General features: G+C 39.1%; 1 protein-coding gene across 7 annotated transcripts in view; it reads right to left on the bottom strand.

The window, feature by feature from the left end:
* The window catches only part of CTNNA2 (catenin alpha 2), a 1080823-nt gene that overhangs the window by 746049 nt on the left and 319755 nt on the right, over positions 1 to 15019 (bottom strand). For all 7 annotated transcript variants that reach the window (XM_077843060.1, XM_077843058.1, XM_077843061.1 and 4 more), the window contains one exon: positions 6248 to 6414. In XM_077843060.1, coding sequence (XP_077699186.1) covers positions 6248 to 6414 — 167 coding nt within the window. The remainder of the gene's footprint in view (positions 1 to 6247; positions 6415 to 15019) is intronic.

The raw sequence follows: 15019 nt of genomic DNA, 5'->3' as shown, positions 1-15019 counted from the left end.
GGTTGGCAATCGAGGAGGGAAAGGTTTTGTTTCTTGGTTTTGGTATGCTCCCTCCAAAAGTTCTACTAGGCAGAAGTAGCCTCTTCACCACTAGGTGGCCAGCAGCTTCCCTTAGCATGGTCCACTTTGGATGATGCTATAGTGGAATGCTCCTAGTGAGACGCCTCTCAATGAGCAATTTTTCCTTGATGCCCTAAGGGCAGATTTCCAGCAAGTTCTATTAGCTTGTGTGGAACCTCAGTAATCTCTCTGTCATCAAGTGAAGACGTAGGAAGATCTATTCTTGGCCCTGGCTCAGGGTGATGGGGAAGGTCTCCCTGAAGCACTGTATCTCAGTCCTTGGGGTGGCAGCTGCTCCTTGTATTTGCCATCCTTATGTTTTTTAGAGCTCTCTTTTTGTTACTCGGTCTCTTATGACTCTAATCTGCTATTGGGAGTTAATGATTCCTCATAATAAACTCTCCTTGCTGAAATCACTGTGTAGTTTCAATCTTATTATTTTATTATTGCACAGAATGATACATCCCCCAACTCTCCTAATGGGACCAACTTATTTCCAGTCACCCTCAACTTTTAGGCCCCAGCTTAGGCTTGGGCTTGTGACCCCAACCTGTTCAATCTAATCCAAGAAATTGGTCTGGGAAACATAAATCTCATTCAATTTAATGAGACTCAATCCTGAGACCTCCTTCTCCCAGGCACATCACCCTTCCTCATTTCTTTTTAAAGATTATTTATTGATTTATTGATTTATTCCTGGAAGACACACACAGAGAGGCAGAGACATAGGCAGAGGAGAAGCAGGCTCCTCGCAGGGAACCCAATGCAGACTGGATCCCAGACCCCAGGTTCACGCCCTGAGCCAAAGGCAGATTCTCAACCACTGAGCCACCCTGGCGTCCCCACCCTTCCTCATATTATCTTCAAATGACCAACACTATAATTTGGTTGAACTGATCCTATATGGGGCTTAGGGGATGGTGAAGGAAAGGAATAAGTGCTAACCAAATTTTAAAAATCAGCACATCTCCTTCCCTCTCTAAATAATTAACTCAGAGATAAGCACCTAATTCACAAGTCAACAGACCTAACAAGACTGTAGAACTTTCATTTTGAGCTACCAGGGAAGAGAATTTACTCTTTCATGCTATCCTTAGTCTAGGAGAGGAAAATCTTGAAAATGGTTAGCAGCTATCTTGAGACTGTGAGAAAACACCTGTAGATAAGAGGGCCCTTTGTGAAGAAAAGGAGATAGAAACATGGTTCTTGTCATATTTTTGTACCTTGATCAAGCCTTGCCTGAATCTAAATGCCTCTAGACTTCTTAGTTTGGCGACCCAATATATTCCCTTTTTAAAGTACCAAGTTGAGTTGGGTTTCTGTTATTTAAACTGGAAAACATCCTAATTATTATGATTTTCTATCATTATAGGTGAGATTACAGCAATATGCACATTTTCCCAACTTGCACGGCTTTCTTTCTTAATGTGTCCCCCCCCCCACCAGTAGCCTATAAAGCTTTGAAGGCAGGGGCTGAGACTTATTCACCTTTAAGCTATCTAAGCACAGTGTGTTGTATATAGTTGGCATCCATAAGTATTTCTTGAAATGATAACTAAATACACAAATAAATTCCAAACAACCTAGTTGCAACCTAGTTAATGCCACAATAGCTCTGACAGAGAAGATATTCTAAGGGGCACTGGAGTGGCCTCAGTCAGTTAGGTGTTTGACTCTTGATCTCAGCTCAGGTCATGATCGTGGGATCGAGCCCGACATCTGGATCCATGCTCAGCGAGGAGTCGGCTCGATTATTTCTATCTCCTGTCTCTCTGCCCTTCCCCCTGCACACGTGCTTGCTCTCTCTCTCTCTCTCTCTCTCAAATAAATAAATAGATTTTTAATTAAAAAAACCTGGGCAATAATTTCTCTCTTTATAATAACAGACAAGTCTATTTTACCTCGACTGACTGCTATTCTTCAAACACAAACTCTACATTAGAGCTGTGGGACTAAACAGGCAACTATCAAGAAATAATCCATTACTAAGGACACACAACACTATTTTATGCTAATGTCACAAAAAGCACAGGTAATGTTAAAGTCACCCTGCCTCATCAAAGCCTCCCAAACAAGGGGGCCAGCAGCATTAGATCTGGCCTCTGATTGCTATGAAGGTAATCTAACTTTTCTGGGAAAATGATTAAGGGGTGATTGTTTTTCTATTTTGCCACTCCACTTTTAGAGAGAAAGTCTGAGATAATCAAGAATATCATTATTCCAGGACCTAGCCTGAGGATAGAAAAAAGGGGGGTTGTTTTCTCTGACACATACATGTCAAGATGAATTTGTGTGTGCAATGTCATCACCGATACTAAGAATTGACAATACAATCTGATTACATTAATTCAGAGTCTAGGGAAAATAAATATCCCTCTTCATGATCATCAATTGCAATGTGGGATTCCGTGAAAAGTCTGAAGTGCCACATATCAATCAACCTAACACACTGACAATGTTAGCTGATTGCTAACATCAGATGTCTGGCTAGGGAATCACTCACAGCAACTGCAACAATGCAAGTGATTATAATTCAGTATTTTTTAATGATGTCTGATGTGCAAATGATTACTTTAGCTTTGCTCAGGAACATCAAATTCCCACCTGGGTGATAACCAAGCTTTGAACTATATGTCACCTACTATTCAACCACTATTGTCCAGAATTTAAAACAACAACAGTAGAGAAGACCTTCTTCAGTCTTGAGAATCCTTAAGATGTTTAAAAAGGAGCTCTACATTAAAGCCCATACAAATACGTGCATAATAAAACAAGTAGCTTAGTATGAGCAACTAGAATATTTGCATGTTATATGAAAAGACAGGCTCTTTAGCAGTCTTGTAAACATTAGGTTTCTGAACATAATTTTAGGGTAGCAGAATGCAAAGCCCCTTTGCCCTGCTAATCACACCATCTCCACAGTAATTCTTTTTTTTTTTTTTAAGATTTTTATTTATTTATTCTTGAGAGAGAGAGAGAGAGTGTCAGAGATACAGGCAGAGGGAGAAGCAGGCTCCATCCTGGGAGCCTGATGTGGGACTCGATCCTGGGTCTCCAGGATCATGCCCCGGGCTGAAGGCAGGCGCCAAACCACTGAGCCACCTGGGCTGCCCTCCACCGTAATTCTTTACTCATTTTTCTGTTGTGGATTATATTTGCTCATGACTACTCAATTTGCTGACAATTACTTTTTGGGGTGCAGGGCAGAGAATGAGAGCAGGTATTTTAGGAAAATAAACTGATTATCCTTTATCTACTCAGTGAATTATTGATGAAAAAACATGAATATAAGTTTCTGATAAGGCAATCCCCTCTGTGTTCCTGTAAGCTACTCAGAAATGAGAAAATATCATTATCTGGAAAGGAGAGCAATAAAAATTTGGCATATGGCCTAAGAGATAAAAAGGTAAAATGCATAATGCTTAAAGGTAAAAAAAGGTTACCACGGCAGGAAGCTACAGACTCATATAGGGTACTATTCAATCATCTGAACCAAAAGAAAATGGAGTCACTACTTTTATGGAAAATCATCTGTCATGTTTTCTTACCTATGTTTTATCATCCATGTGGTAAGGAAACTCATGTTTTTTGTTGTTGTTGTTTGTTTGTTTGTTTTTTAATCTGGAAAAAGTCAGGACACCCGGGTGGCTCAGTGGTTGAGCGTCTGCCTTTGGCTCAGGTCGTGATCCCGGGGTTCTGGGATCAAGTCCTGCACCATCTTCTCGCAGAGAACCTGCTTCTCCCTCTGCCTGTGTCTCTGCCTCTCTCTGTGTGTCTCTCATGAATAAATAAAATATTTAAAAATAAATGAAATCTTTAAAAATATAATTCATCTGGAAAAAGCCTTAAAAAAGGTGTAGATGGTCATTTCCAACCTGCTCCATCTAAACACATAAAGATATTTTCTTCATCTGAGTTAAAAACAAATGAATAGATGCTTGCAGACAGCGCTCTTTTGTTCATGAGAGAATGTGCTTCTCTGGAAAAGAAGGAAAAGCTAAAGTAGAATTTGACACCATGTTCAATTGCAATGGATTGTCGACACATGGTGGTTTTTTGTTTTGTTTTGTTTTGTTTTGTTTTTTTGTGAGAGTGTGGGGGACAACAGCCCCATGATAGGAAACCCTGGCTGACCTGAACCCACCGCCTGAGTGGGGCAGCCCGGACACTGCAGTTCCTGTTCAGTCCACAAGATGGCAACATTCCATCACTGCTGCTACAGAGGCTGTGCTCTAAGTACAACAAATGCGTTATTTAGTCCAACATTATTTTTAATTTTACTACTGACAGTCTGACAGAACTACTTAATATTGCTGGGTTGACCTTTCCGTGACTTTGTGCTAAACCCTTTTTTTTTTTTTTTAAGCTTCCCTTAATCTGCTGCGTCGGGAAAAGAATACAGTTGACTCCACATGATGACAGGCTGCCCTGATACTATCAGTAGACAGCACTGGTCAAAACAAGTGGGTAGAAAGGCAGGATTACAGGCAGGAACTGGTGCTGTATGACATTGCATCCTGGATGCACGAGCATTCTGTGCCCGTGGACAGCTCAGGGAAAATGTTCAGCCTGCCATCACTCCCCAGGAATCACTGAACAGGACCCTTCCACGGCGCAGAACAGTAACATACAGGACATAAAGTTAATCTCTTTAGGTTCAGTCCTCTTCTCCCCTAGGAAAGGAAGATTGTCCATCTGGGGGAAGATCTTTCTTAAAATGTTGCCTCTGAAGACTCAGCAGGCTGTTAAGGAAAGATAACAAAACTTTTTCTCCCACACACTTGAGAACAAAGTAATCTGCTGCTTAGAAGATGCATATAGCACACTTGGAAGGGCAGGAATGACAGCCACCAGTGAGCTCTGCGAGAGGTTTCAGGGATCTGAAAATAGCAACATCACTGCCATTTACCACACACTTACTTTGCACCACAACTCTGTGATAAAAGCGCCATAGGAATTCTACTCATTTTAAATCTCTCACAACTCTGAGGGCTGTAGTGCCATCAGCTCCATATTAACAGATCAAGTGTCTGAAATGTAAGGAGGTTATGTGGTAGATGACAACACAGTTGGCAAGTGGACATCAAGCCGATATTGAAGTTAATATTATTCCAGGAGCTACACAGTGGAATCATAACATTATACTGTCATATGCATGTCATGGACATGTCAATACTATAACAAATCATAACATTATACTGTCCCTTGGTGCCCTCTCCTCATAGTGCCCACCTCATCCAAACCACAAGAGCCTTTCTTGGCTTCTTCAGGCCCATTCTCAGAAAATTCTGATAGGAAACTCCCAAACAGGTGTGCTTTACACCCCTTGGCTCGTCAGGCCTCCTTACAGAAGCCAGGAAGAGCTCTACCTTGCTTTGTGGTTTATGACCATGGAACTCATGCCGGATGGGTTAGAATTGGAGATGTTTCATAGTATCAAGGAGTTTATATTATAACTCAGAATCTTAGCTCTTTTATTTGGGCCAACTCAGGTAAGATGCTATACAAGACTTTTTGACAGAGAATCACTTGTTTTAGAAACAAAAGAATTGAAAGAAACCAAGGGACTATGACCAGGAAGGCACTTACAATAGGGGTCTATGGGTTAGTGGGACATGTAAGTGCCCAGAGACCCAGTCCAGTTATATTAGATGCCAGGCTTGGTGAAACAAGATTGACCTTAGCCATGAGATGTGCCAGACTAAGGTACGTTCAAAGTCCATAAGTCTACAAAAGTGCAAGGCTGGAGCAGGTAATAAAATGTAATTTAACACATGATCCATATTAAGGTGGGCACAGGTGGTCATTTGGCCAGCTAACCAGAAGAGCTGACCCACTCTGAATTACCACATGGATCAGCACTGATCTGAATTACCAGACAGGGTCAAGGCAGGTACACCATGCTCAGCCTCTGGAGCCTAAAAGAATATACTGTTTTGCATTCCAAGAAGTAAAGGAGAGACCCAAAGTCAAGTGAATCTTCTATAACTTTTTGAGTATATTATTGAATATAATTTTAGTATTAGAAAAATTGGAGGAAAAAAAAGAAAAATTGGAGGGCATAATACTTTTGTGAGTAAGCGAGCTGGTGAGCAGTGAAACATCATGAGTTCAGTTCACGCTCTAATATACATAGTCACCATTGCCACCCCCATAGAGCAAGTTTTGATAAGTTCCACATACGTACAATTTTCAGATGAGATAAAAGTCTCATGACATCCGCCATGTCCGCCAGGATGAGTAAGCGCGTTACAGCTGAGAGCAAAGCCCTCGCGGCCCGCACCATGGTGCCACGCTTCACTGATGAGCAGGGGTCATCAGCAAACTCTGAAGAGGCGATGCGCATTGTCTCACCTGGAAAATACAGATGGAGAGGCACGTGGGTAGACTGGAAGCTCAAAGGCTAGCAATCCTAAAGATCTGTGGACGGCAGCTGTGGACAAAATAGGATGTTTGTTTCACACAGAAATGTGAAATTGTGCTTTGAATAGCAATAAGAAATATATTTAATTCAATTTGTCTAATAGTTGAAATGAATTTGACCTAAATCATTCTCATTTTCCCTTTCCCTTGGAACCAATGGGATTTACTAGGCAGCTAGTTGAGCTTACTGACAGTTGAGGTACAATGTTAACTGCTCCACAGAGAAATGAAACTAAAACCTTGGCCTCATTAACACTGGACTCTTAATTGAACTAATCAGACAATAATAGACTTTAGACATACCCCAAATGTAGTCTTTTAATACCCTGCTAAGAAGCTATTCTCTAACATAGAGAACATTTATAGGAGAATTGAACCAGTTCAACAAACCCATGCTATGGCAGCTATTATTAAGCTGTGGAATTACAAAGGTGACTGAGGATGCCCTGGTCTCAAGGGGTCCACAATTTAATAAGGAAACATAATGCAAATACATACTCATAATATGTGTGACTACATGCCACAATACACATATGATTGAGAATGAAGACAAAGAAGGAGGAGTGATTTACTGATTTAGTGTGAGGCTGGGAGAAGCCATCAGTGTTAATGGGCTTTGAACAACGAAGAGGTGTCCACCAGAAAGACTGTGGCAGGAAGATCACCCTTGGCAGCATGAACACCCCATCAGGCTCTGAAAGCTGGAGCAGGATACTGAGTGTAAGGAACTCCAGGCAAGTGAGAAGCACAGTGAGGAAGGGGTACAGAGAAGAGAGGCAGCAGCGTTTGGAAAGCTGTGAAAGAGATCCGAACTGTGTTCTTGGCAGGGAGGGAAGTGACATTAATAGATTTTTATTTTGAAAAAAAAAATAGATTTTTATTTTGGTGACATTGCATAAAATGAACTGAAGTAGACAAGCTTAGGGCAGAAACACTAGTTATTAGGGCAAATGCATTACAGTCTGGGAGGAGCAATAATGAGGGCCTGGATGGACCAGGAAAATAGAAACAGGACACAGAGAGGAAGGAAATATTAATGAGATCTGTAATAGAGAAAGAACAAATTTAGAGACTTGAGACCAGAGAGAGGGTGGAATCGTTGGTGAATACGAAGTATTTGTACAAAGGGACCCAGGAGTGGGAAACAAAGGTGATCACCGACTAGGAGGACACAGGTCCTCTACCAGTGGACTGGGTATCACCTGAGGTAGAAAGGCCTGGGAGGCAGCATAATGCAGCTTCACACAGGGCGTACACAGAGGTAATAAAAGCTTCATCAATAAACTTGAAGAATAGAGTTAATATGACCAATTATTTAATTTAGGGTAAAACAATTCATTCAATATTTTATTTATAGAAATGATTACTTCTCATCTATTAATCAAAACCTAGCTCATTTAAATAAAGTCAACTGTATCATTGAAAGACTGTGCATCCTGTAATTTATCCTAAGATACAAGAGAAAAAAAAAAGAAAAACACCTCTTAGCATTTCACAAGCAGATCAGAATATAATATAATTCACTCAATGTTATAGTTATTTAAACCCTCAGAGGGATACTTTTCATATTTTGGAAATGAGGTGCATCAGCAAATATATTGTGCTGTTAGATTTTTAAAAGAGGCTACATCGACAATAAGCATGTTAAATAGCCAACCAGTTTAGTCTCAATGCCTAGGCACAAACAAATAGCTTGATACATAACAGCTTGGGAGATATGTAACAATTCATTACCCTATAGCACAAACGTGAACTTCCAAGATGTCTGGCCCTTCAGGGCTAAATAAACTCTAAGGTAGAGGCGGGTAATTAGGAAATGCATATTTAATTTTAGGTGTCCTACCCTTGCTACAGAATTACATAAATCTCCTCCTCATCCCCCGGAACCCTGAAAAAAAAAAACAAAAAAACAAAAAAAAAACTCACTGACTATCCGTGCTCTGAGGAGAAGACAATCTCATTCTCACTCTGCATAGAGCAACTGGAAAGAACATTCACAACAGTAGGTGAATCTAATGGAATATTGAGAAGGTCACCACAACTAAAGACGGACATATCAGGAGTGCCTGGGTGGCTCAGTTGGTTAAGCGTCTGCCTTTGACTCAGGTTGTGGTGTCAGGGTCCTGGGACCAAGCCCTGCTTTAGGCTCCATGCTCAGTGGGGAGCCTGCTTTTCCCTCTCCCTCTGCCTGCTGTTCCCCTTGCTTGTGCTCTCTCTCTCTCTCTCTCTCTCTCTCAAATAAACAAATAAATAAATCTTAAAAAAAAATAAAGATGGACATATCAGTATATGCTATTAATAGGTGGAGCAGCTGCTGTTGAAATGAATCTACTTATTCAAGGAAAGGTGAGATTTATCCTGCACAAAAACCCACATGGTTGATCCCAAATTCTGCAAGTTAAGTTGGTAGATGAGCCACAGTAACAGCAGGTAACTCACTCAGGTAGGCCTACCCTCTAAACAAAGGCCCTGGGAGGCAAGCCTAGTTGTATCCCTCAGCATGTGGAGGAACCATGCCTAATCAAAAATATTCAAGTTTAGATTTTTAGATAGAGGATCAGTATGATGCCACTCAATCCAGGTGCTGGACATTTGGTCAGCAATACTGCTTCAAAGTTATGAGTAACACAGCAGTATAGAGCTGTCAGGTGGAACTAATCAAGCTAGTGCCCTCCAAATAGCCACCCCAGAAAGGAACTCTAGAGATGTCTGTGAGAGAGGAGAGGAGGGAGGAAGGAAAGATTGACAGGAGAGAGACCCACATAAGTAAATGTAACTCTGCAAATGGAAATTTCATATGAAATTCTGAGATTATTCTAAGATAAATAGAAGATGATTTAATTCCATTTAAATTACAACTAAAAACTTATTTTAAGGAGGTACAAATGATTTCATGTTGTTAAAGATTCTAAAGGAAAAGCAATCTGAAGTCAACTACAACTTAAATGAATTTTATATCCCTGTAGTTTTATGATTACTGAATTAAAATGGAAATCTATTTTATGCAATGATAAGTGAGTTTATCAGGATAAAATTAGCCATTTTCCCAGGGAACTGCTTTTTCTATAAGACTAAAGTATTTAGCTAAGAAGCAGTATGGATGTGTAGGAGATGGAAGGGATCAAAGAAGAAAGGATAACAGATCTGCCTGTTTCTTTTATATATACATCGTGTTCAATCTCAATTACTCGATATGGACCTAAGCTCAGAGCAGGGTTTCTAGAGTAGTCTTTGGTCTCCCAAGCTACTACCACCTGATGGAAAGAAGAAAAATTAACATCTTCAAATAAGTGACCAAAGGGAAATAATAACAATTAATATGCACATAATGCTTCTATATAAAGGTTTATTATATAAGTATTGTTCTAGGGATGCCTGGGTGGCTCAGTGGTTGGGCGGCTGCCTTCGGCTCAGGTCGTGATCCTGGGATCTGGGATCGAGTCCCACATTGGGCTCCTGTGAAGAGTCTGCTTCTCCCTCTGCCTATGTTCTGCCTCTCTCTCTCTCTCTGTGTCTCTTATGAATAAATAAATCAATCTTTAAAAAAAAGTATTGCTCTAAAAACTATAAACATATAAGTCATAGATTAAAACATCAGTAATCTTTAAAATCACAAAGATCTAGGATCATACTCTGACTCCATCCCAACCATTACCAAAAATTAGACTCGGTGATTATTCAATCTTTGTGTTTCAGTCATCTTAACTGCAAAACAGGAGCCAAACTAACGAGAGAGGCCTTGTGGACTGTCATTAGGGTCAAAGGTTAGAAGTGATGTAGTCCAAGCCCCTAGCACAAGCTTTTACCCATAATGGGGGCTTACTCATTATTGTCATTAATACTACTGCTGGTCCTCTCCATGACAAGAATAGTTCATGGTTAAAGGCTTGGAAGTGCTTTTTTTTTTTTTTTTTTTTTTTTTTTTTTTGGTTGATTCCACTCTTGCGTATACAATAATTTAGAAGCAGGAAAATGTCTGCCCAATAAAAATATTTATTGTTTTAGGGCAGAAAATACCCTCCCCTCTCTCTCCCAATGGCTCGAGTCCTTGGCTTTCAAATTGGTGCTTGTTCTGGTTCTTACACTACCCTGGAGACACTGGGATGGATAGATAATGGTGAATAAGCTTGAGGTAATAGCAACTCAAATGTGGAATGATGCAGGACAGAAGTAATACATAGAAGAGAGGGATAAGATGCAGAGGACAGTCTCAGGAGTAGAAAAGGTCATTTGAGAAGCAGATTATGAACCAAAATAACATGAATACCAGGTGATGCATCCTTTGAAGGGAGAGCCTGCAGGCAAAAGCAGCTCTCTTTAGATACTTGACAAGTGAATTATTGGAAAACTGTGAGAAGTGGCGGGGAGGGTATGATGAAAAGCTAGGTTCAGAGAATATTAAAGTGTCTTCCAGAACATTTTCTATGCTTATATGTTTAACCAGCAGTTATCATGTTACATCTAAAATTGCATCTTCTTTTTAGTTACATAAATTCTCCTTTAATTACATAGATTTTGTATGATCAAGTATTTGGCATAAATTGATGGTTCATGTTCTTGATATTTTCCCATTGTAGACTTCCTAGAAAAGAGGAGATAAAGAGCAAAAAGTTCTAACCCTCTTAGCTATGATTTGATCCCTTTTCACAATAATCTATGGCTGCCTCAGAACCTTTTTCACACCTATTTTCCTCGAGGTACAAATCTTAAAAGATCCTGAGAAATGGACTCTCTAATGCAGAAAATGCAATATATTTTTAGAGAAGAAAGATTAGTGAAGTCTAATATCTAATCACTGTTTCACAAACTCTTGGCTAATTCTGTTCCCCAAACTGTACATCCTCACTGAGACCTACACAGAGACAATGAAGGAACAGACACAACAGAATTTCTAAATGATAATTGAGTGGACAGTGCACATCTTATGAATATTTTATCATTTTGATTATGTTGTAGAATACATAAAGCAATGCAATGCTTAAAAACCACTTCTGCTGTGGTTAGCTCATTTTTGAGGTGTGGTGGGAAATATAGATCTTCATTTGAGATAAAGCAAATGAAATGCTAAATGAATGGTCAATGTGGAGAGCATCTCTCTATTGGCTAAATAGGATGGTGCCAAATTCATGAAATGCTTAATAAAGCCAATTAGAGTTTCCAATTTAAAAATCAAACAAACCAAATGAACAAACAAAACACCAGGAATGGTCAATGTAGAGAACACCATGGAAGTCACAATGTTACCAGAGGAGATTTTGACATATTACACTCTGTCTCTTGGCTCCTTTTTTGAGCACTCCCTTGATAAAATTATCCAGAGTTGGCTGGTGTAACAGGAAAGGATGAGTTGAGCTAGCTGCATGAGTAAACATGGAGGAACATTCTCTCCTGGGCTTACTCCAGCAGCAAGTTGATGGTGCCCACAAGGTGACTCAAGGTTCCTTCCATTTTAAGATTCTATCAGGTTGTGTTTATTCAGACTTAATATCTTAACATGTGCTGCCTTGTTTCTTTCCTATTAAGAATAGTCTCTTTTATTTAGAGCTCATGGTGCGCCAAGCTCTGTTTGAAGAGCTTTATTCGTTATAACTCAATTACTGCTCAAGAGAAACTGATGAAGTAAATACTTACATTGTCACCATTTACACCTGAGGGAACTGAAGAGCACAAAGGAAGATTACTTGCCTAAGGTCAAACAGCTGGTGAATGGTAAAGCCCGCATTCAAAGCCATACTGGTTCTAGGGTCTGTGCTATTAATAATTGTGATTTAGAAATAACTTCAGATTCTACTTACTGTATTAAAAGTATTTGTTTACATATTTCCATCTGGATTGGTATTAGGAGCTCAAAATTAGCACACTATTTTATTTAGTTAGCAGAGTATTATGAAGAAGAAAGGAAGGAAGGGCGAATAAGAACTAAATAAAGTCATTTCTTCAATTATTCACAGGCTTCAACACTCCCTATTGTCTCTTAATGGGGCTGATTTATGACTACCTGTGCTGCATACGTTTGAGTCTTCAACCCTTTGCCAAGACTATAAGCTTTGGATACAAACCATAATTGTAGCATATTGATTTCTTTATTCCTAGTACTTGACATATATTTGATGGGGTAGAGTCACTCAATGAATGCTGCAAAGAGCAAAGGAAGGCATGTCTGGCACTTTATGTTTTAAAAATATCCTGGGGCACCCAAGTAACTCAGATGGTTAAGCATCAGACTCTTGATTTTGGCTCAGGTCATGATCTCAGGGTCTTGAGATTCAGCCCCCTGTCAGTCCCTGGACTCAGTGGGGAGTCTGCTTGAGATTCTCCCTTTCCATCTACTCCCTCATCTCCTGGGTTCCCCACCACCTCAAATAAATAAATAGATAGAGATCTATCTATCTATCTATCTATCTATCTATCTATCTATCTATCATCTATCTATCTTATCCAACTAATGCTGAAGCAAGAAAAAGGTACAAAATCCTGAATGCTATGAACTTATTAGTGACATAATATGAATATTTTCTTTTTTTTTCTTTTAGGTTGGTCTAGTGAGGTCAGCCAGCAGCAGGGAAGCTGTAACATTTCAGAAAGGTAGGTTATAGTGGAAGTAGCAACTCGTTTGCTTCTCCTCTGTTTTGCCCACATAAGCATTTGCTATCAAGAGGGAAAAAGTCTTAAAAGTTTTTTTGGAAATAATCAAGAACTTGAGAGAGCAATGTGTTCAGTTCACCCCAGGGTGGTTATGACTCAAATCCATGATTAAGAGGAAAGGTCGACAACCAGATTTTTCTTTGAGGCTCAGAGATGATGAAATATTGTATTTTCTCAAGCAAAATCTGTATTAAAATAAGCTACCTCCTGCAGATCCTGTCACTTCCAGCACTGAGCATCTATAGAAGTGCTGGCACAGTTCATGTCCTTCTGTTACCAGAAGCAAAATAATCTTTGGCCTAAATATGAAAACAAAGCTTCATATGCATATAAATATAATTATGCATGCTATAAACATATGTAATTATAATAATTATATAGTATACTAATAATTAACATATAATGAATTATAATATTAAATAAATACAATATATGCCTGCATGTTATACATGTAATTTATATTAATATACAGTTAATGATATTAAGTAAACACCAAATTAAAATAATTAACATGAATAATAAATATTTATATATAAAAAGTAGGTACATGAAAACTACATCAAATCCATGTAATTAACATAAAATGAGAATTCTGCTTTTTCCTTTATCATTCTTCCAAGGGTAGTGGACTCTGTGGGCTCTTCATCTTTCTTTGTTTTTCTAGGTAACTCTCAGCAAACAAGAAATTACATGGAAAATGACAAAAGGCTTATGGTTTCATTGTCCCTGGTGTGACCATGAGACTAGAGAATTGCTGATCTGGGTAGGACCTCTTCAGGCTTGTTTAGCACCTTATTCTCATGTTAACATAAAGACACAGAAACTAAATGTCCATTGACCCATGGAGGGTCAGGTGGTTAGGTGGGACTAGCATTGCAGTTACCTGACATCCCAGTCAGGGCTTCTGGCCATAGCCCCAAAGTGGTTGGGAGACCTATAAAGTACAGTGTGACACAAGCAAATTTAAACTTCCTCCTCACCTAGCAAAATCCCAAATAACCACATGGCCTGGTTATAGTCTTGCCTCAGTGGCTCGAGCGGCTCCAAAGACAACTATGCATCCGCATTCAGTCTGGCCCAGTGTCCTTTTTTTTTTTTTCAAGGTGGGTAATTGAGTCTGTTCCAATGCAATTTTCCCCCAATCAAGATATGTTCAGTATGCGAAAGTACTACAAATGCCAGTAATTGATGATTAAGTGTATTGAATGTTATGAGCTATTAAACATCGTTAGAGACAGTAATGTGCCACCCTGCAGAAGGCACAGATCATTAAGCGTATGGATTTTAATTATTTCAGCTGTAGCCTTTTCCTGGGTTGGGAAGAGAGGGTGTAGGGTAATTTTGCATTGTTGTAGCTAGAAAGATTACCATGCTACAATATGGCATACTTCACAAATGAGACCTTTGCAAGAACCTGTTAAATATAGCAAGAGCCATATTACACAAAAATGTGATTATTGTCTTGGGCTCAAATGCAGTGAAAGACCATAAACTTACAAACATTAAACAGTGATGTTTTAAGCTTAAGAGAAAAATGGAGAATGGAGGATCAGTATTGAACCCAGTGTCTCTTGATATTTTTATAAAATAAAGGGAAAAGAAATTGATGAACATGTAAATTTCATTGTACAATAAATTTTTAACATAAGTGTACTATATCAAATATATAATTAAAGAAGGCCTCTTGTAAGTTGGTTTGTAAACCGAAGAAGCAGCTAATAAATTATTTTTTATATAATGAGACCAAAATTTCAATAACCCTGTATATGTAATGCAAGTGTCTGTATAAAAAGCATATTGTGAATTTATTTATATTCTTAAGTCAATAAATGTTTCTATGTCTTTATTCTCTTACAACCACAACCACAAATCAAAACCCACTGAAATGTCA

This window comes from Canis aureus, chromosome 12 (assembly GCF_053574225.1).
Source record: "Canis aureus isolate CA01 chromosome 12, VMU_Caureus_v.1.0, whole genome shotgun sequence".
In the NCBI taxonomy this organism is placed as follows: Eukaryota; Metazoa; Chordata; class Mammalia; order Carnivora; family Canidae; genus Canis; species Canis aureus.
Note: the sequence above shows the minus strand (reverse complement) of the source record. Positions and strands in the feature narration are given on the sequence as shown.